The sequence below is a fragment of the Ovis aries genome, chromosome X (genome assembly GCF_016772045.2).
Source record: "Ovis aries strain OAR_USU_Benz2616 breed Rambouillet chromosome X, ARS-UI_Ramb_v3.0, whole genome shotgun sequence".
Classification (NCBI taxonomy): Eukaryota; Metazoa; Chordata; class Mammalia; order Artiodactyla; family Bovidae; genus Ovis; species Ovis aries.
The window spans coordinates 54650059-54671654 of record NC_056080.1 but is presented as its reverse complement, the minus strand read 5'-3'; the positions used below and the strand labels follow the sequence as shown (position 1 = coordinate 54671654).

Genomic DNA, 21596 nt, shown 5'->3' with positions numbered 1-21596 from the left:
GATGCTCCCACAAACCCACTAGCCCCTCTGCTCAGTCATCAGGTCTAGATTTCCTGCCCTGAAGTCCACCTTCATGCAAAAGCCTTCCCTTTCTGTAGCAAGGAGAAAATAAACACAACAGCAGTTCTGGACAGGGGGATGTGTGATCTCTGCTTTTCATCTCTATAAACTGTTTTTACTCTGTGGACCACCATTGGGGTTGGGGTGGAGAAAGGCTCTGACAAAGTCAGCTGGCACATGTTCTATCTGGTGAAAAACCATCACTGTGATGATGGTTTTCAACATAGTTTGTGAGTGTGACAGGATATATCCATGTGTGTATGCAAAAGCCTATGTGCCTTTTACTGTGGATTCAAATTTGGATCTAAAAACCACGTGGACAGGAAGAGGTAATGCAGTTTGGGTTTAGGAATGTACACAGAATGCTCCAACCTATGAAATGGACAGCCTCCTAATCTCAACTACTTGATACTATTATTACTATCACTGGCAGCTAGCACTGATTCAGTATTTACCTTGTTCTAGGCTCTGTTTTAAATTATTAACATAGATTACCTAATTTAAGTCTCAGAACCTCATGAGGTAGGTAGTAGGGTCATCCTACTTTTGAAGAGATGGAGACAAGATGAGGTTAGGTAACTTTGCCCACAATCACACAGCCAGAATTTCCACTTAAAAGCGAGTGCCTATATTCTTCACACTATGGTCTACTGCTTCCCAGACTAGCCAGATCTGAAAGGAGGAGTCCTGGGAAGAAGCAGATGGCACTTCCTTTCATCCATACCCTGGAGACCTCAACCCTACCTTCTCCTGGTTGGCTTCTGAATCAATGCTGTTGAGAGCATTCTCCACTCGTGCCAGCCGACCAGAGAGTGACAGCAACAGGTTGACTACTTTGTCCAGGTCCCCGATAAATAAACGGTATTTTTCAAACTCATTGGATTTGCAGAGGGCTTTTAGGTTGGCCTCCACCTCCTCCCCAAGGGCAGAATTGGCAGCGATGTCTTCCAGCAGTCCTCGCTGGGCCTCCCGCAGGACAGAAAGTTTTCTGCCAATGCTTTCAATAAGCTGTACCTAGGAGAAATAAAGCAAAGGATGAGAATGGGGACTGACAGAAACAGATCTGTGCCTGGAACATCTGTTTTGAGATTCAAGTCACAGATGGTGGGCTCTACCCTCGTCACTGGAAATGAAGGAAACCTGAGAGTCATGAGCAATTTCAGTTTTCTGGATGGGTGCCTTTCCTCCATCCCTTCAGATCTGCTAGGAATCTCTGTCACCACCAAACTTCTTGGTGTTAGATGAGTGGTACCCACTGGCTAATTCTCATCTGCCAAGTGTAGTTCACTAAATACTTGCTGTTTATTAAATATAAAAAGGGATGTCTAGGAGAGCATAGGTTGGAAAAGCACTGCCATCAAGTATTTCCCTGTGCTTCCTTAATTCTCCTTCACTCCATTTTAGTAGCTCTGATGTTGATGGCACTGTGCTAGATCCTCCCCCACTCAGCTTGACTTCTGAGGCCTTTTGGTTAAGACTGGAGTTATAATGACTAAGTTTGACTGCTAGCTCTGCCACTTCCTAGCTATGTGACCTTAGATGCATTTCTTTCTTCCTTCCTTTCTTTCTCTCTCTCTTTTTGGCTATACCACACAGCATGCAGGAGCTTAGTTCCTTGACCAAGGATCAAACTTGTGCCCCCTGAAATGGAAGCATGGAGTCCTAACCACTGGGCTGCCAGGGAAGTCCTTAGGTGAATTACTTCATGGAGGTTTATTTTATCTGTAGTATGGGGGTAACTGCAGTACCTATTTCACTGAATGGTAATAAGGGTTCAGTGAGATAATGCATGCCAAAGGCTTAGCACAGACTGAGTACTCAATAAAAGCAGCTGCTATTATTATTCAGCCTGGCCTCACCCTATCATTCTAATCTCACTCCTCAGAACCTCTGAGGATTAGCTCCTCACACTGTGTTCACAACAATCACTCTTATGTTCCTGATTTGCTTATGAAATTCTGCCAACTCTTTATCTCTTCCTTTACTTTGGCTATTCCCATTCTTTCTTTAGAGCCCAGCTTTGACCCACTCTCCCTACTGGAAGCTCCTGTCCCCATAACTCCTCTCTCAATTATCTTTTTCTTTTCTAAACTCTTCAGTCTTTGGAAATGAGAGCACTTGAGAGTGTAATTTGAAGTTGTTGACTTTCTGTTTCCTGTGTGTGCATCTGATCCCTCTCCTACTACTGGCTAAGTTTCTCAAGGGAAGCACTATATGTGTCTTCTGATTTGTCTTCCCTGGTGGCTCACAGGATAAAGCGTCTGCCTGCAATGCAGGAGACCCAGGTTCGATCCCTTGGTTGGGAAGATCCCCTGGAGAAGGAAATGGCAACCCACTGCAGTATTCTTGCCTGGAGAATCCCATGGACAGAGGAGCCTGAGTGGGCTACAGTCCACCGGGTCACAAAGAGTCAGACACGATTGAGTGACTTCACTTCACATAGGTGTAACCAGTTGTGGAATTGCACTTATGGGAAGGTAGTATGGTAGAGTGGTGTTCTGGAGTTAAGAGATATCTGGTTTTCAATTCCACCTCCTCCAAACTGCGTGACCTTGGACAAGATAGCCAATCCTACTACGACTTATGTTTTCTCATCTATAAATTGGAGAAGTATGTCTCCTGCCCCCAACCCTCCACTGTTGTAAGGGTTAGATGAGATCATAGAAGTAAAATACTTAGTATCGTGCCTGGTACATTAAGTGCTCGATACATATTTATTGATGCTGTTACTACTACTACTACTGCTACTGCTGCTACAACTGCCACCACAATCACCAGGCACTCTGAGCTAAGGGATACCTGTCTAGCTGCAAGGACACTGCAAGAATAGACCTGTCCCAGGTTGCCCTCAGCCTTTGTAGTCAGTATCACATTATAGTTAATGGCAAGGACTCTGATGCCAGACTACATGGGTTTCAACTCCAGCTCTGACACAAAATAGTGGTGTGAACTTGAGCAAATTACTCAACTTCTATGTGCCTCAATTTTACCATCTAAAAGATGGAGTAACAGTATTACTAACTCATAGTGTTGTTATGTGAATGAAATATATAACATAATTAATACATGCTACATGCTTAGAATATTGTCTTATATATAGGAAATATGCTTCAGTGTACTCTTCCTGGCTAGGAGCTCTCAGACCATAGGCCTGTAGTTATCTAGAGCATATTCCTTTCTAGTCATTTATTTAGAGATGTCCAAAGTGACAAAGGACAAGAGAGCCTGCTCTAGGTCTGGGCCAGTTGTCATATTTCAGAAGCAGTCAAAAGTCAGGAGATCACCATTACCTTAATGTAAAATGTAACAGGTAGACATTTAGGGAAAATTCCAAAACCCACTGGGAATTAAGGATCAATGATATGAATCAGGCAACACAATTGGATGCCAAGAGGCTCTCAGTTATATCCACACCCTCTGCTTTCCCCAAACAAACTCAATGCCAAGGACAAGGGAAGGCTGGGGGCCAAATGATCAACTTGGAAAATCACCTACCTAACCCCAGCTCTTAGGTTCCATAGACCTGGAGGGATGAAAGTGGACACAGCTCTTTGTTTCTCAGCACTCAGGCTTTGCAACCTGAACTTCAACTCTAGGGAAAGTGTAGTGGATAGAGCTGTGGAGTCATCACAGACCAGCTCGAGCTGAGTGACTGTTCTGGGATACTGCAGATTGGTGACCTTCCTCACCTATGTTCTTCAGAGACAAAAAACTGTCCTAGCCCACCCACAATCACTTCAGTTCACTATCTGCTGTTCTGTGCTTTGCCATTTCTGATCATTTCTCCCTTCTCCTCATCAGACATTTATTAGGTTTGCTCCTAATAAAAAGGTCCTGGCTAAGCCAGGAGGAGCCCTGTCATGCTCAGGAAACATGGAATCCAAGGAAGCAGGCATCTGAATCAATAAAACTTTGATTCTACCATGCCTTCTATTCTTCCCCTGACCCTTTGCTTCAGATTGGAAAGTGGTGGGGGTCTCTCGCAAATGGCCTTGAGCTTTTGTACAGGTCGTGTCCTTAATAATAAATATGGGCAGAAGAGCAATTTACATTGAGCTCAGATGTCTACCAAGTAGTAAATTGGGCCTTTGAGGTTGCCATGGAAACCCTGTTTGCTTATGAAATAAAAGGGGTAAGTGCAGGGAGGGCAAAGTGATTCCAGGAATTTGATTAGAAACCCACGCTAGGGGTACTTAGAGGAAGAAAGGGGAGGCTTCAGAACAACAACATCATCTCCATTTATCTAGTCTAGTATTTTTAAGAGATAATTGATTATACTTGCAAATAAATATTAAAGTTGACTGGCCTATAATTTTTTTTCTTTTCTTTCTTGGTCAGTCTGTTCTCTCCTCTAGAAAGTTACAGAGAATACAATCAATTGCTGCCACTGGTTAGAGCTCACTAGGAAAAATTCGGATGTGCCTTGGATAACAAGTTATTTAACAAGGCTTGCTTATTTCAGGGTAGAAAGTCAGAGAGCACTGACTTCAAGTCCTGGATTTACCCTTAGTCTGTAACCTTGGGTAGAACTGGTCCTCTCAACTGGTGAAAAGAACACAGTAATGCCTACCTTGTAGAGTTGTTTTTAGGATTCGAGCAACACTGTGGTGATGATGATGATGATGGTTACTATATTATTATTACTGCTATTGACTAGATCAAAGAGAGACTGGAGCTGCATTTGTGAGAAACCCAGAGAGGCTATTTGATTTCTATACTGAAGATATAGGAATGCACCAAGATATTCTGGAGAAGGTAGAAGGCAGGTCAACCTCTGGCCACACTTAAGCAAATGCTGAAAACTTCTAAGGCATGCCAAAAACGTCACCTTTTTTTGAGCCAGTTCGTGGTCAATTTCCTCCTCTCCTAGGCCAATCTCTAACATCTCAGGCTGGTCTTTCAACTTGTTCAACAGCTCTGCTTTGGCCACAGAAATATTGTAATAAGCTGAGTAAGAGGTAGGGATCCCTGGGGGCCCCTGAGGAGGTGAGAAGTGCTGAAAATCTTGTCTGTGGAAACAAAAAAATGAACATTTGAGTACCTCTGTTGAGAATCTGCTGACCTTCCTGCTTCTTTATTTCTCCATTTGTAAAATGGGACCCAGGTTCACCAAGGAGTTGTAAAATAAGGAAATAATGGACTAGGAGGGCCTGTTCAAACATAAACAGGCCATATGAAGGCTCTTTCCAGAAACCAAGTTAAGGTCAACTTGAAGAAATGAGAAGGCTATTTCTACATCCCTGACTTCCACAGCTAGTGAGACTTCACTTTAGAGATCAATGGGTTTCATCATTAATACCCTACTAAAATCCAGAAAAAAATAGTCTCCTCAAGTTCTGGGTTTCTGATCATCAATGATTCTCCTTGGTTCATGGTCTCAATATATGGATCCCTAGGAAGGGGCTACATGGTAAGAACATGTCTGAGACCTTAGCTATTCATCCTTTAAGACTGTTGGCCTCCCTCCTACCCATCCTGGATGCCAGCCCACCCCAGGTCTATCTAGTCTGCTGGCTTACAAAGGAATCCCATGGCTTTCCTGGACACCCTCATCATTTCTTCTTTCTTGGTGGTGCCACTCCTGCTGGAAATAACCCCCCACACACACACACACCGCAGCTCTCCCACAGCAAAGAGGTCACCCAGGACCTCAGCAATTGTCACCATGTTGGAGGCTGGGTTTAGCACCCCTGCCAGATACTTGTCATGGTGTACAACATCTCTCGTGAGCTCTTCTGAGACTGCCTGATGTGGCGCAGGTCTTTGGCCTGAGAAAAGATAACATCTCTTCACTTCTGGTATATCCCCAATGGCCCCAGCCTCTTCCATGGTTGCAGAATGAAATGGGAACAGAACAAGCAGTGCCCATGGACTTGACAAGTGTAATAGCAAACCCTGTTGTCTTGGGTTCACTGAAGCCTGCAGTGTTGAGGTGCTGCTTCTCCGAGCCCCAGCCCAGGAAAGAGAACTGCTCCTCAGGAAAGAAGTAGCTCTGGCTCCATGCTGGTTTGGGTTTGGACTCTTCTGCCATCAAAGCTTCTGGTCTGATGTGAGGAAAGAAATGAAAAGAAACGCTTCAATGTTAGGGTTCAGTAATGGAAAGGCAAATAATTCCATCTATGGTTTATGTAAGGGGGAGACCCATACCCACTATGTTCTTGCTGCCTCCCAGCCACACCTGTCTGTGTCACTGCCCTTTCACTAACCTCTAGCAGTTTGAAAGGAAAAATAGGAGAAATGCATTAGTCATTTTTGCAGCTATTTGCAGCTCTTAGATAAAGGTCAAAAATAATGGGTAAAAGGCTCCACAGCTATTTACTGATTCACACTATGTTGTCTCCTAATTCATCATACAAAAGAAATTTAGGCATGCCAATATTCCTCATCCTAGGTATTCATTTTATGTGTAGATTTTTAAGCTAACAGCAGGGATAAAAGACTACTACTAGCTAATATTCACATAGTGTTTACTATGCCCAGGAGCTGTCCTAAAACATGTGTGTGTGTGTGTGTGTGTGTGTGTGTGTGTGTGTGTGTGTAAATATAGATATAAAATGTCATGTTCATGACAACCATTTTACAGATAAGGAACATGAGGCACTAAGAGGTAAACTGACTTTCCCGGGGTCATCAGACAGTAAATGGCAAATTCAAAATTTAGACCCAGGTGACCTAACTCCAGAATCTGTGCTTTTAGCCACTATATTATACTGCCAAAGGGACAACTTGACATCATATAAAACCCTGCATGTAAGGAATTTTCTGGCTGGATTATATGTTAGCAGAGAAGAGAGAATGTTCTAGAGGGAATATGAATGTATGAACTTAGGGAATTCCTAAAAGAATTATATAAGAAAAATATTTAGGGCATGTGTGTGGCTTCAGAGTTATGAAATACTGAAAGCAAGCACAGAAGTTTTATTTTTTAAAGGATGCAGCTGTACATCAATTATATATCAATAAAACTGGAGAAAAAATTTGAAAGTGGATGTGACTCAGTTCCCTAGCAGACATGGCCCTGTACTATATTTTAGTGTATCATATCAGGCACTATGTTCTAGGCTCCTTTCCTCATTCACTCCATTAATAGGGCAGAGGTTATTGGAGACCTATAAGATCATAATCTGACTTTGATAACAAACTTTGATATGAAAAGCAGATTCCTTCTCCAGACTACTGAGAAGAAATGCATAGAGTCCATAAAGCAAACTATACCTGTACTTGAATCAGTTATTGGATTTAACCAACACTCGATAATTCCACTCACCTGCTTCTATGTGTATCCTGACATTTTTTTTTAACAAAAGAGTATGTCGATTATAGAGATACTCTAGTTTAACTTGGCTGAAATTAGGATGTCTTTGTTTTTACATTTTAGATTCAAAATATTACACATCTACTTGCCCTTAGTACTACTTTCTCTTATAAAACCTTAAAGGTACTTCCTTCTGGGTAGAACTCTGTGCTCTCTGAGGGTCTGGAATAGGATCTTCTTGAGGAGTTCCTGGGGGTGATGCAGTGGGCACAGTGAGCCAGACAATCTGGGTTCTGGCTACTTACGATCTTCTGCAACTTACTTTATATCCCTGTGCCTCACTTTCTTCATCTAAAAAACATGTAGGAGACTAATGGTATCTATTTCATAAGTTTGTTGTGAAGATTAAGTCAGTCAATACACAAAAGTGCTTAGAACAATACTTGGCACATAGAGAACAGGCAATGAAATATTAGCTATGTTGGGAATGATGTTCCTTAAATCTCCATCATTTAAAGAAGCATATATAATTGATTTTTTGCCACCACAAGCCATGCTTTTGTGCAAATGTTTCCCCTCACATCTCACAGTCATTAAGAAAAAACGAATCTGTGGAATAAGTTATAAAATCCCTAGTACTAGCAATTTCCTTCTCTCTGGACAAGGTGCCACAGTGAATGGAAGTACATAGAAGAGGAAGGACTAGGAGGCTGGCAGGGGTAAGCCTGGGGCCTTTAACTACTACCTCTGGTGCACATTAAGGAATTGGCAACCCACTCCAGTATTCCTGCCTGGAGAATCCCATGGACAGAGGAGCCTGGTAGGCTACAGTCCACGGGGTCGCAAAGAGTCAGACACGACTGAGTGACTTCCCTTTCTGGTGCACATTGCCTTCTAGGAGACATGAGATCTAAGTGAAGGCCTGGCTATTGCAGGAACCAGAGCTCCCTGAGAGGGGCTGCCCAGAATGGCAAAAGAAGCATAGATTTTAGAGTCAGATCTGGCTTTGAGTCTTTTCTGTGTAATTCAGTGTTAAGCAGTCCCTTATTTTACTCAGCTTTAGTTTCCTTATTTGTCAAATAAGGATAAAGGCTCATAGGATCATTGGGAGGATTCAATGAAATAATAGATATAAAATGACAAGCAGCGTCTGGCATATAGCATATGCTTAATACATGTTCATTCATTCATGTATTCATTCTCTCTTCCAAAATATTAAGTGTCGATTATGTGCTATGTTGGCTTACCTTTTCCTTGCTGTGATAGATAACAATCCAGTCACTTTCCACAAAGCTTTCTTTTGCGTATTTTCAAAGAATGGGGTTTCATAGAATATTAGGTACTTACAAAACTATTAGAAGACCTAGAGCACACGATTTTAGAGTAGCCTTAGCTATTCAAGGAGCTGCAATTTCTACCATAATCAGTGAGATGGAGAATCAAGTGGTCAATACTAGAACTTGGGTTCAGGATCAAAACCCCATCTGTGTTGTATTATTAACTTTGGGCTACATTACTGTTGCAATAAATAAACAACCTAGAAATCTCATTGGGTTAAAATGATAAAACCTTATTTCTTACTCCTACAAAGTTCACTATAGATCATGGAAACTCCATGATGCTCTCTAATTACAATAAGAATGCTTTCAGATAGATGGGCAGCTTGAGAAAGAGCCTTTAGAGATCTGATAAGAGATCTCCATGTCTGGGAGCCAGGCCCTGTAAGTGCTGAGCTTGTGGCATGTGCGGCTGGAAAACTTCTTAGCTAGCTCCAGATATGGAGAAGGCAATGGCACCCCACTCCAGTACTCTTGCCTGCAAAATCCCATGGACAGAGGAGCCTGGTAGGCTGCAGTCCATGGGGTCGCTAAGAGTCGGACACGACTGAGCGACTTCACTTTCAGTTTTCACTTTCATGCATTGGAGAAGGAAATGGCAACCCACTCCAGTGTTCTTGCCTGGAGAATCCCAGGGACGGGGGAGCCTGGTGGGCTGCCGTCTATGGGGTCGCACGGAGTCAGACACGACTGAAACAACTTAGCAGCAGCAGCTCCAGATAATCAATTAATGGATTTGTCCATCAGTAAAAGACACGATAACAAGGTACTTCTAATAGCAACAAAACTCAGGCAAGTTCCTTCTATAATGTTATTTAAGGAAAGCACTTTATTATTATTATTATTATTTATTTATTTATTTTTTACTTTACAATATTGTATTGGTTCACCTGCCCCTTATCCCCCCTCAGCAGAGAGTGGGTGCAGCTCTCTGCAGGAGGACTGGCAGAACTGAAAGTCAAAGCTCTTTTGTTTTGGAGCACAGAGGACAACCACACGGTGTGGGGCATGCTGCTGAGCACTGGCACGGTGAAGAGAACAGTTCTCCAGTCAGACTACTCCTGCTTCAGCCTCGCTGCCCAGACAGCGAACTCTGTCAACTACCGCTTTTGGTAGTACCATTTGCTCACTGAAGCAAATGCTTCAGAGGAAAGAGGCAGAGGAAATAAGGGTGGGGTGATGAATAAAGTGGAAGGTGAAAAGAATGCCTTTGGCTGTTGTAAGGAATGGTCAACTCCAGGAACATCTTTGATACTGGGCACAGGGGAAGAGTTTAGAAGCCCAGGCAGTCAGGTTGTAAGCTGGCAATTTATTCTAGAGAACAAGCAAAAGAAAAGGCAGAAGAGGACTTGAACCAGGCTTCTGGAAAAGGCAACAAAGGGTTAATGCCTTCTCCTTCAGGGGCCAGAAACTGATGAGTACCTTAAAGACAAACTAGAAACGATAAATACAGTATCTCAATAGTGTTATTTAGGGATAGGGTTAGTCGCTCAGTCAGTCACTCTGACTCTTTGTGACCCCATGGGATTCTCCACACAAGAATACTGGAGTGGGTAGCCATGCCCTTCTTCGGGGAATCTTCCTGACACAGAGATCAAACCTGGGTCTCCTGCATTGCAGGCAGATTCTTTACTGTCTGAGCCACCTCCTGAGCACCTACTATGTGCTAAGCATGGGGCTATGTCCTTTATGTGAATTATCCTCATTCTCACAAGAACCATGTGAAATAGGTAGAATCATGGCCATTTTCCAGGTGAGAAAAAATGAGACTGGGAATAGTTTAATTGACCAGTCGAAGGTCATACAGCTGGCAAATGGTGGAGGTGGAATTCAAACTCATGCTGCCCCCTCTTCAGGGACCTAACATCTTTCATAAGCACTTACTTGGAATCAGTGGTCTCCTGCTCTGATGTCCTCCAAAGCCCACCAATGCCGTAATAACAAGGGGGTTGAGCCTTTTCAGCTTGAGATCCCAAGTGGCCCCTTACTGGAGGCAGGAAATCACTGGATCGCAGAGCAAAGGATTCTGGCTCTGCTGGGAGGCTTTGTGAGCCCTGCCTCGGGGCCTCCAGGTGGCCAAAGGCTGGAAGCTGGGGCTGCTCCAGAACCTCCTCAGGATGGAGGGCACCAGAACCAGTGGTTTCTGAACTGAAATACTGGGGTGGCAGCTCCTCCTCCTCCCCCGCTTCCTCCTCTTCTTCCTCCTCCTCCTCTACCCCTTCCTCCTCTTCTTCTTCCTCTTCCTCCTCCTCCTCTTCTTCCTCCTCTTGCTGCTGCTTTTGCTGCTGTTGCTGTTGCTGGGCTGCACGGAAGAGCCTGTATTTCTCCCAGTTGGGAGGAGGAGGGCGAGGAGGAGGAAAGGCCTTCTTCCTGGCCCCCAGAGCGTCTGGCTGGGTCTCATCAACTTTGTTGAAGAGCTCCTTCCTGTGCTGCTCCCAGGCCGGGGAGCTCTGAGGATCCAGGGTGATGTGGCTTTCTGAGAAGGCACGGCTGCGCAGCGGGCGAGGCATGGAGGCGAGGGAGCTCTCCCCCTCATGAACGGAGGTTTCCTCTGCTTTTTTGGAGGAGTGCTCAAAGTCTCCAAGGAGGTCAAGAGAAGAGACTGCTCGGTAGTTTGACAAGTCCAGTGCTGGGTTCTCAAGGCAAGGATGGAATGGGGTTGCCCATGAAAAGCTAGCCTTGGAATGAGCCATTTCCCTGCAAAACAGCAGATGAAGGCTGGATAAAACAAGCACACTACAGATGGTCCCATAACTTTAGATAACCTCATTTATGTAAATTTTAAAATGGCAAAAAAACAATATAATATAGGTAGTAAATGTAATAATATTAGTAATACTAATATATGATATATAACATTGATAGCTAACATCTAGGTGCCAGAAATGGTTTTAAGCGATTTCCATGTCTTAACTTCTTTAATCCTCACAACAAGCCTAGGAAGTAGCTATTATAATTATAACCCAGTCGTTGCTCTGGGTCACAGAGCCATTAGCAGTAAGTGGCAGAACTAGGATTTAAACATGGAGAGTCTTGCTCCAAAGTCTGGATATACACACTATCTCACTCACTCAGACTGAATGTGCTGTGTAGTTATCCTGCTATATTTGTTGTTTTTGTTTTAACTGTGAAACATTTCAAATGTTTTAAAACATACAGAGATTGCTATAATAAATATCCCCACCTACTGCCCAGAATTAAGATATTTTAATACATTGCCATCTATGTTTCACGACTTTTAGTTTTTAAATTTTATTTATTTATTGCTTTGACCATACAGTGCAGCATATGGAATCTCAGTTCCCTGACCAGGGATTAAACTCATGTCCCTTGCATTGGAAGGCAGAGTCTTAACCACTGGACCACCAGGGAATTCCTCGTGAATTTTTAAAATAAATAAATAATACCCCTTTGTTTTACCCCCTACTTCTATAACCCTGCTGCCTCTCTACATGCAAGCTATATCATGAATTTGGCATGTATACTTTCTGTCCATGTTCTCGTGCCAAAAAACATCAAGCAGGCCATTCAGAAATATCTGCTATTTTGGACTTTAAATATACCCTTCTAATGCAATTCCAAACAGAATTTTCAACAGGAATTTTTAACTGTAGAATTTTTTTTTTGTTAACTTGCAAAATAAAGAAGGATACAACAATCCTCGTTTATCCACTGTTTTACTTTCCATGGTTTCAGTTACCTATATTCAACCATGGTCCAAAAAATAGTAAATGTAAAATTCCCGAAATAAACAACTCAAAACTTTTAAATTGTGTGCTATTCTGAGTAGTGTGATGAAATCTCTATCTGTCCTGCTCCATCCTGTCCAGGATGTAAATCATCCCTTTGTCCAGTGGATCAGACCAATTAGCCACTTAGTAGCTATCTAGGTTATCAGATGGACTGTCACAGTATCACAGTGCTTGTGTAGAAGTAACTCTTATTCTACTTAATAATGGCCCTAAGGCCCAAGAGTAGTGATGCTGGCAATTGAGATCTGCCAAAGAGAAACCATAAAGATCTTCCTTTAAGTGAAAAGGTGAAAGTTCTTGACCTAATAAAGAAAGGGAACAAATCACATGCTGAGGTTGCTAAGATCTATGGTAAGAATGAATCTTCTATCTGTCAAATTATGAAAAAGGAAAAAAAAAATTGTGCTCATTCTGCTATCATACCTCAAAGTGCAAAAGTTGTGGCCACAGTGCATGAGAAGGGTTTAGTTAAGATGAAAAGGCATTAAATTTGTGGATGCAAGACATGAATGGAAAACATGTTCTGGCTGACAGCAACGTGTTGCACCAGAAAACAGGAAGCCTATGTGAAGACTTCAGCAAGGAATTCCCTGAAATAAGTGACTACTGTAAGTAAGGGATGGTTATAAAGACTCAGGAATAGGTTTGTATTGAAAAACATAAAAGTTACTGTAAAGGCTGCATCTGCCAATGAAGAAGCCACTGCCATGTTTCTGGCAGAGTTGAGAAGTTGATCAAGAGACAGAATTCACATAACTTTTATTGTAGAATATTTCTATAACATTCTATTGTATTATTAATTATTATTGTCAATCCCTTACTCTGCCTAATTCCCCTTGGAGAAGGAAATGGCTACCCACTCCAGTATTCTTGCCTGGAGAGTTCCATGGATGGAGGAGCCTGGCGGGCTACAGTGGGAGTCTCAAAGAGTTGGACACAATTGAGTGACTAACACATACCACCCAATTAAACTTTATCATAGGTATATATGTATAGGAAAAAAACATAGTATATATAGGGCTCAGCACTATCCATGTTTTCAGGTATCCACTGAGGGTCTTGGAATGTATCCCCCACAGATAAGGAGGGACTACTGTATAATAAAATGTATACTTTGCTACAGAAGAAATGGGAGCTAAGTAAGGCATTAAGCATAATATAAAGCAATTGTAATTAAAACAGTGCTTTACTGATTAATAGAATGGAATTGAAAGTCCAGAGACATATTTAATATCAAACTATAAAAATGTGTAATTCACCTTCCATAACAAGAAGATAAAGATGTATTAATATATTTTTGAGACAATAGCAGAGGAGCAGTGTTATATGAAGCTGTACCATATATTATATATCAAAATAAATTCCAGATTCAAGAGTTAAGGGTGTGTGTATGTGTGTAAAATTTTAATATATGTGTTATATATGTATATATTATATACTTATAAGAAAAAAACTATCAGAAAACTTAAAAGCTGCCACTTGCGAAGTGAAATAAGAAATTCTAATCTTGTAATAGAAGAGTATATCCAAGGAAAAGAAGTCCAGGTTTACTTAAATATGTTAAAAAGTCAAACTTCGGTATAATAAAGAATGACCAAAGCAAAGGACATCTCATTAGTCTCAGAGTTTGAAGAGTTAAACTCTCTAAGCCAGAAGATCTGGTTTCCTGCTTTAGCCTGTGAGCAATCAGCATCATGCTAAGTACTGCCTCCTGACAGGAAATTCCAGCAGTTGAATTAAACCATCAGACAGAATACCCATTCAGTAGTCATGTTGGAGCCTGAAAATATTTCCTTAAAAATAATAATACACATAATGGTGGCCAAAATGAGATAGAATGGAAAGCAAAATCTCCTTCACTCCCCTCATTCCCAGTCCCCATCCTGGCTAGCTCATCCCTCATGTGGATCAGAAATTCACAGCCACACATTCCCCATTCTCTTCTCATTTGGACCTTAGCCCACCTCTAGCTTCTTAAGATTATAAAAATTCCTTGTGTACAAACTGTTCCACCTGCCATTTCCCCTGGTCAGGAAGCAAACAAACAAGACGGTGAGTGGGAAGCAATAGGATGATAAATGCTATCAGGCAGACAGGCCTTTCCTGACCACCTAATCTAAAATAGAGACAACTTATCCTTAATTATTCTTTTTCTGTTTTGTTTTTCTCAGAGCATAAATTCACACAAGGGCAGAGATCTTGTGTGTGTCATTCATCTGATACCTAGTGCCTGGCACATAGTAGGCATTCATAAATATTTAATAAATGAGGTAATTTAAAAAATTCCAGGGGCCATGATACTCATATAATTTTTAAAATGTTGAATTAAAGGCAAAAAGTAATAAACAAGACAAAGAAGGACACTATAATATTAACAATTTAAAAAGACAAGATCTAATTATCCTGTACCAAGTAATATAGCATTAAAATTCATAAAGCAAAAATATATAAAATTTATAGGTACAAAAAGCAGAAACAAAATATGAGACTGTTTCAGCTGATGACAGACATGATAGTCAAAAGATAATGAAAAAAAATCTACATTTCTTCATATACCAAAAACAGACTCTACTTTCTTTTCAAGGGCCCATTAAAAATTTTTTATTGACTACATATTAAACCAAAAAGTAGAAGTAGAAGAGCTACTACTGTAGCTTAGGCTGCAATGCAGCCTGCAATGCAGGAGACCCGATTTCTATCCCTGAGGAGGAAAGATCCCCTGAAGAAGGAAATGGCAACCCACTCCAGTATTCTTGCCTGGAGAATCCCATGGATAGAGAAGCCTGGCGGGCTACAGTCCATGAGGTCACAAAGAGTCAGACACGACTGAGCAACTAATATACACAGACTTGTATCTAGTCACAATACAATAACATTAAAAATTAATGAAAAACAAATATTTCTAGCACATAGAAAATGAAAGGGAGAAAATATCCTCCACTCTAGTCAAAAAGGAGACAATCTAAAATTGTAGACTACCTAGAAAATAACAATAATGAAAATATCAGAAGTGAGAGAATATGGATGATTAAAGCAATGGTGAAAAAAATGATAGTCTTTAATACTTACATTAATACATAAAAACAAAATAAATGAATTATGCTTTCAACAAAAGAAGGTTAAGAGACACGAAAATAGAACTAAGCAAATAAATCTAGTGGCAGAAATTAATACACTAGAAAACAAATGTTAGAGCTAATAATTAAAGCCAACAACTTTCTTTAAAAGAAAAAAACATAAAACAGATTATCCATTTGCTAATTAAAAACCCTAAATGCACAAAATTAGAAATGGACAAATAACCACAGCTACAGACTAAATGAAAAGAGCAAGAGAACACTTTGATCTACTTTATGAAAACAAATTTGAAAACTTAGAATAGTTTTCTAGAAAAACAAAAATTACCAAAACTGATTGCAGAAAAATGAAAATATCTAAACCACCAGTTACCATAGGAAAAAAAAATTGATAAATTTGACCAAAAAATAGCATACTCCCATGTGAGTGAAGTGAAAGTCTCTCAGTTATGTCTGACTCTTTGTGACCCCATGGACTGTACATTCTATGAAATTCTCTAGGCCAGAATACTGGACTGTGTAGACTTTCCCTTCTCTAGGGGATCTTCCCACCCCAGGAATCGAACCCAGGTCTCCCACACTGCAGGCGGATTCTTTACCAGCTGAGCCACAAGGGAAGCCCTATATTCCCATGGTCTTGTGTTAATTCTGAAAGAAAGTAAAAGTGCTAGTCACTCAGTCGTGCCCAGCTCTTTGCAACCCCATGGACTGTAGCCCACCAGGCTCCTCTGTCCATGGAATTCTCCAGGCAACAATACAATACTGGAGTGGGTAGTCATTCCCTTTCCCAGGGGATCTTCTTGACCCAGAGATTGAACCCAGGTCTCCTGCATTGCAGGCAGATTCTTTACTGTCTGAGCCACCAGTGTTAATTCTATCAACCTTAAGCATCAGACAACCCATATGCTATTTACCCTTTCTAGATTTTGGAATCTAGAGAAAAAAGGGAGATGAAATGAATCCTGTATAACGTCAACACCAAAACCCAGCGACTAGAACATACATAAAGGAAAACCAGAGCTTATTTTCATCGAAGAATACTAATGCAAAACTCATCATTTTGCATGTAAAACAGAAATATTAGAACATTAGTAGATATAAGGAATTTATTAATAAACTACCAACATATATTAAAGGTTCTAAAGACCCTTTCTGAGAAGGGTGCATGATCCAAAAAGTTGGAAACCATTGGTCTGGGGAAGTTGCTCCTAATCAAAGTAGCACTTAATTGGAATTACCTGAAGATGCTGTTTAACATGCAAATTCTTTGGTTCCACCTCTAAAAATTGAGATTTAATACCTCAGGAATCTATAAACAACTGTCCCACGAGATTCTAATATCAATAGTTCAGGGGTCATACTATTTCTATAGTATCTTTGTTTCTACAAAGATCCAGCATGAAAAAGATGAGAGTGTTGTGGTTTGGGGGAAGAGGTTTGGGGATAGAGTTACTAGTTTCAGTTAGGTTGGCTTCCCATTTATAGTACATGCCCCAACCCTCAGCACACACATTCCTACCCTCTGTCCTTGCCTCTCCCACTTTTCCCCACCTTCATCTCCAATCTAGATCTTATGAGATGCAGGTGGTGAAAGCAACATCACCAAAGGCTCTGGTGGGGTCAGTGTCCTGCAGCTGTGGTGAGAAATAACCCTGCTCTGTGACAGTCATTAAATTTATCACTCTTTCCTTCCCAGGGCACAGGGAAGACAACAAAGCAGAGTGGAAAGAACACAGTGTTTAGAAAGACTTGAGTCTGACTTCCAGTAAAATTTAAAAATCTGTCTCCAGAACCCAAAAGTTTTGTGACCTTGAGCAAAGTTTATTTATCTCAGTTTTAGTAAAATATTTATCTTACAAAGCTGCTGTGAGGATTAACCATATAAGAAGGACCTAGCAATGATGCTAGGTACATGCAAAGGTGATTCATAAATGACAGAACTACGAACATTTCATGCAAAGATGGGCTCGATAAAGGACAGAAATGGTATAGACCTAACAGAAGCAGAAGATATTAAAAAGAGATGGCAAGAGTACACCGAAGAACTGTTCAAAAAAGATCTTCACGACCCAGATAATCATGATGGTGTGATCACTCACCTAGAGCCAGACATTCTGGAATGTGAAGTCAAGTGCGCCTTAGAAACCACCACTACCAACAAAGCTAGTGGAGGTGGTGGAAATCCAGTTGAGCTATTTCAAATCCTGAAAGATGATGCTGTGAAAGTGCTGCACTCAATATGTCAGCAAATTTGGAAAACTCAGCAGTGGCCACAGGACTGGAAAAGGTCAGTTTTCATTCCAATCCCAAAGAAAGGCAATGCCAAAGAATGCTCAAACTACCACACAATTGCACTCATCTCACATGCTAGTAAAGTAATGCTCAAAATTCTCCAAGCCAGGCTTCAGCAATATGTGAACTGTGAACGTCCAGATGTTCAAGCTGGTTTTAGAAAAGGGAGAGGAACCAGAGATCAAATTGCCAACATCCACTGGATCATGGAAAAGCAAGAGAGTTCCAGAAAAACATCTATTTCTGCTTTATTGACTATGCCAAAGCCTTTGACTGTGTGGATCACAATAAACTGTGGAAAATTCTGAAAGAGATGGGAATACCAGACTACCTGACCTGCCTCTTGAGAAACCTGTATGCAGGTCAGGAAGCAACAGTTAGAACTGGACATGGAACAACAGACTGGTTCCAAATAGGAAAAGGAGTACATCAAGGCTGTATATTGTCACTCTGCTTATTTAACTTATATGCAGAGTACATCATGAAAAACACTGGGCTGAAAGAAGCAGAAGCTGGAATCAAGATTGCTGGGAGAAATATCAATAACCTCAGATATGCAGATGACACCACGCTTATGGCAAAGAGTGAAGAGGAACTAAAAGGCCTCTTGATGAAAGTGAAAGAGGAGAGTGAAAACGTTGCCTTAAAGCTCAACATTCAGAAAACGAAGATCATGGCATCCAGTCCCATCACTTCATGGAAAATAGATGTGGAAACAGTGTCAGACTTTATTTTGGGGGGCTCCAAAATCACTGCAGATGGTGACTGCAGCCATTAAATCAAAAGATGCTTACTCCTTGGAAGGAAAGTTATGACCAAGCTAGATAACACTCAAAAGCAGAGACATTACTTTGCCAACAAAGGTCCATTTAGTCAAGGCTATGGTTTTTCCAATAGTCATGTATGGATGTGAGAGTTGGACTGTGAAGAAAGCTGAGCACTGAAGAATTGATGCTTTTGAACTGTGGTGTTGGAGAAGACTCTTGAGAGTCCCTTGGACTGCAAGGAGATCCAACCAGTCCATTCTGAAGGAGATCAGCCCTGGGATTTCTTTGGAAGGAATGATGCTCAAGCTGAAACTCCAGTACTTTGGCCACCTCATGTGAAGAGTTGACTCATTAGAAAAGACTCTGATGCTGGGAGGGATTGGGGGCAGGAGGAGAAGGGGATGACAGAGGATGAGATGGCTGGATGGCATCACTGACTCAATGGATGTGAATCTGAGTGAACTCCGGGAGTTGGTGATGGACAGGGAGGCCTGGCGTGCTGTGGTTTATGGGTTCGCAAAGAGTTGGCCACAAGTGAGCAACTGAACTGAACTGAATGCTATTCTTGCCTGGAGAATTCCATGAACAGAGAAGCCTAGCGGGGAACAGTCTATGGGGTAGCAAAGAGTCGTATATGACTGAGCGAATAACACTAGGCTAGTTATTGTTAGAGTGAAGTCACTTACTCAGGGCCCCTGCATATGGTTATACAAACTGCAATGTACAACCTTCACTGCTGTAGGCTTCAGCCCTACTCCTTGTTCTCATCAAGAGAGTTGAATTGTACCATCCTCTGGTTAATGTTCAGCCCTATTCAATAGCCAAGAAACCAAGAGACCTTGGGTCTTAGCTCAGATACATGGTTGCTGAGCCAGGAGGCCCTAGATTACCAAGGATTTTAACCATAGGTTCATTTACTCACTCTTCTCAACTACTTAAAAAGGAGAGAGAAAAAAAGCCAAGTTTTGGCTTAAAAGCAGTGTGAAGATCAAGAAGACTAGATATTCTAAGTTGTTTTTTGTTTAGGTATCAATCAGTTATGTCAGCCTTACAGAATTTAACTCTAAGTAGCCAACTCCAGAACCAGTTGGAAGAAAAGAGCACACTCTTGTAGGGACATTCAGTGACACAATCCATGGCACTATAACACTATCCGTGGCACAGGGCTCCAGCAAGGCAACCTGGACATTGCTATCCTCTGCATAAATTCTAATTTGAAAAGCACATCCCTCCTGCCAACATGGCCTGTGTAAGGGTAGCCTAAACCTTTCAGAGTCACTTACCTGAGGGGAGCAGAAATAGGCAAGACTCCAGAAAAGGGGAAAGACTGCCCTCAAAGAGATCAGCTGGGCCAATGTGTATATACGTCATTCCAAGCTGTCATTCAGTATTACACTGTGTAAGATGACCAGATCTAAGGGGAGCAAAACCCATAGTCCTTGCTTTCCAGGCACTAACAACAGAAGTGGACTGGTGAATGCATGTATGCTAAGTCACATCAGTCCTGCCCGACTCTTTGCGACCTCATGAACCATAGCCCGCCAGGCTCCTCTGTCCATAGGATGCTCCAGGCAAGAATACTGGAGTGGGTTGCCATTCCCTTCAGGGGATCTTCCTGACCCAGGGATCGAACATGGGTTTGATCATGATCTGAGTCTCTTACATCTCCTGCTTTGGCAAGTGAGTTCTTTACCACTAGTGCCACCTGGGAAGCCCTAGACTGGTGAATGGGAGGCTTCCACTGAAGTGTGTCAGGTTCAAGCCAAGAACAGTGTTCTCTAGAGGCCCTATATGCATAGAAATCTACAGTTTTCTTTGAGACCAAGTAAGGATTCTTTCCTAGAGTGGAGGATAAGGAACTTCATTAAGGAAAAAGAACTATGGTTTCTTACTTATTACTTACTATGTGTCAGGTACTGTTGTAGGCACTTCTGCCTATGTATTTCTATTACTTTTCACACAAGCTCACTGAAGTAACTATACCATTACTGTGGGTTTGAAAATGAGGATCCTGAAGCTTAGAGAGGGTAATTAATTTTACCAGCTACTGAGTAGTAGTAGTGTCTAGACTGGAACTTGCCTTATTCGGCTCCAAGGGACAATCACATTGAAGCAAGGACTCCTGGAGTGAGGCAAAAGGTACTCGCACTACATTCATCACAAGGTGTTCTCAAAGACTTTGGCTCCTTGCTGAAGAGAGCGGAGGAAGCATGAAAGCTAAGTCTGAGAAAGGGCTTTGCTGACACTAGCCAAGGAGACTACATCTCAAAAACAAAAGCAAATCATGTGCCAAGTCCTGGGCTGTTATTCTCTTTTCCTCTTGGCACAGGTAGACTGTGCTTCTGATAAATAGATTTTCCCCTTTTGTTACAATCTTTTTTGGGGAGGGGTTCATAGTAATTGAAAATGAAAACCAATATTTGCAGAGGCTGAAATATCTCCTCCTGCCTCCTTTGGCCTTTTGAAGCTTTCTTGTTTGGAATTTTTATTTTTAACCTCACCACAATAGCTTGGCATTCCAGGATCTCAGCAGCAAGATGGCACAGTTCCAGCTCCATCTCCCCTTCCCCCTTTCTCAGCAGCCAAAAGATAGGACTGCTCCAAGAGAAACAGCCACTCCCAGCTTATTGCTGAAGGAAATATTTGCAAGGTCCAGGAAGTGAGACACAAGGAGGCTACACAGGGAGGGAGAAGGGCCCAAAATGCTTATTGTTGCCACCCTTCTCTGCCTCTGGGGCCACATAACTTCAAGTAAGGAACAATTAGTCTGGCAACAGCAAACACAAGTGGCACGATTTGCCCTGAGCCTTACAGAGCCCCCAGGAGTCTGGTGCAAAGTGTCCTTTGAAGAGATCTGAGAAGTCCTTGCTTTATTGTGGCTATCTTGGGTGAAGCTTAGATCCCTCTCTCCAATGACCCCAGCTTGGAGTTTTCAAGAAGGTTTTCCCATTATTCCTCTGAATTCTATGTAGTGTCACAAACATGGTGCTAAAAGAGGGTAGTGATCGCTCTTGTTTACTCAAAGTCCATCATGTGTCAGGCACAGGGCTGGACAG

The 21596-nt window shown here is 41.8% G+C and overlaps 1 protein-coding gene across 2 annotated transcripts in view; it reads right to left on the bottom strand.

Annotated features, from left to right (window-relative positions):
- SHROOM4 (shroom family member 4) overlaps positions 1-21596 on the bottom strand; it is a 262136-nt gene that overhangs the window by 4163 nt on the left and 236377 nt on the right. For both annotated transcript variants that reach the window (XM_012106690.5, XM_060408309.1), the window contains 4 exons: positions 10537-11349; positions 5955-6104; positions 4889-5069; positions 805-1074 (listed from right to left, as the gene is read on the bottom strand). In XM_012106690.5, coding sequence (XP_011962080.1) covers positions 805-1074; positions 4889-5069; positions 5955-6104; positions 10537-11349 — 1414 coding nt within the window. The remainder of the gene's footprint in view (positions 1-804; positions 1075-4888; positions 5070-5954; positions 6105-10536; positions 11350-21596) is intronic.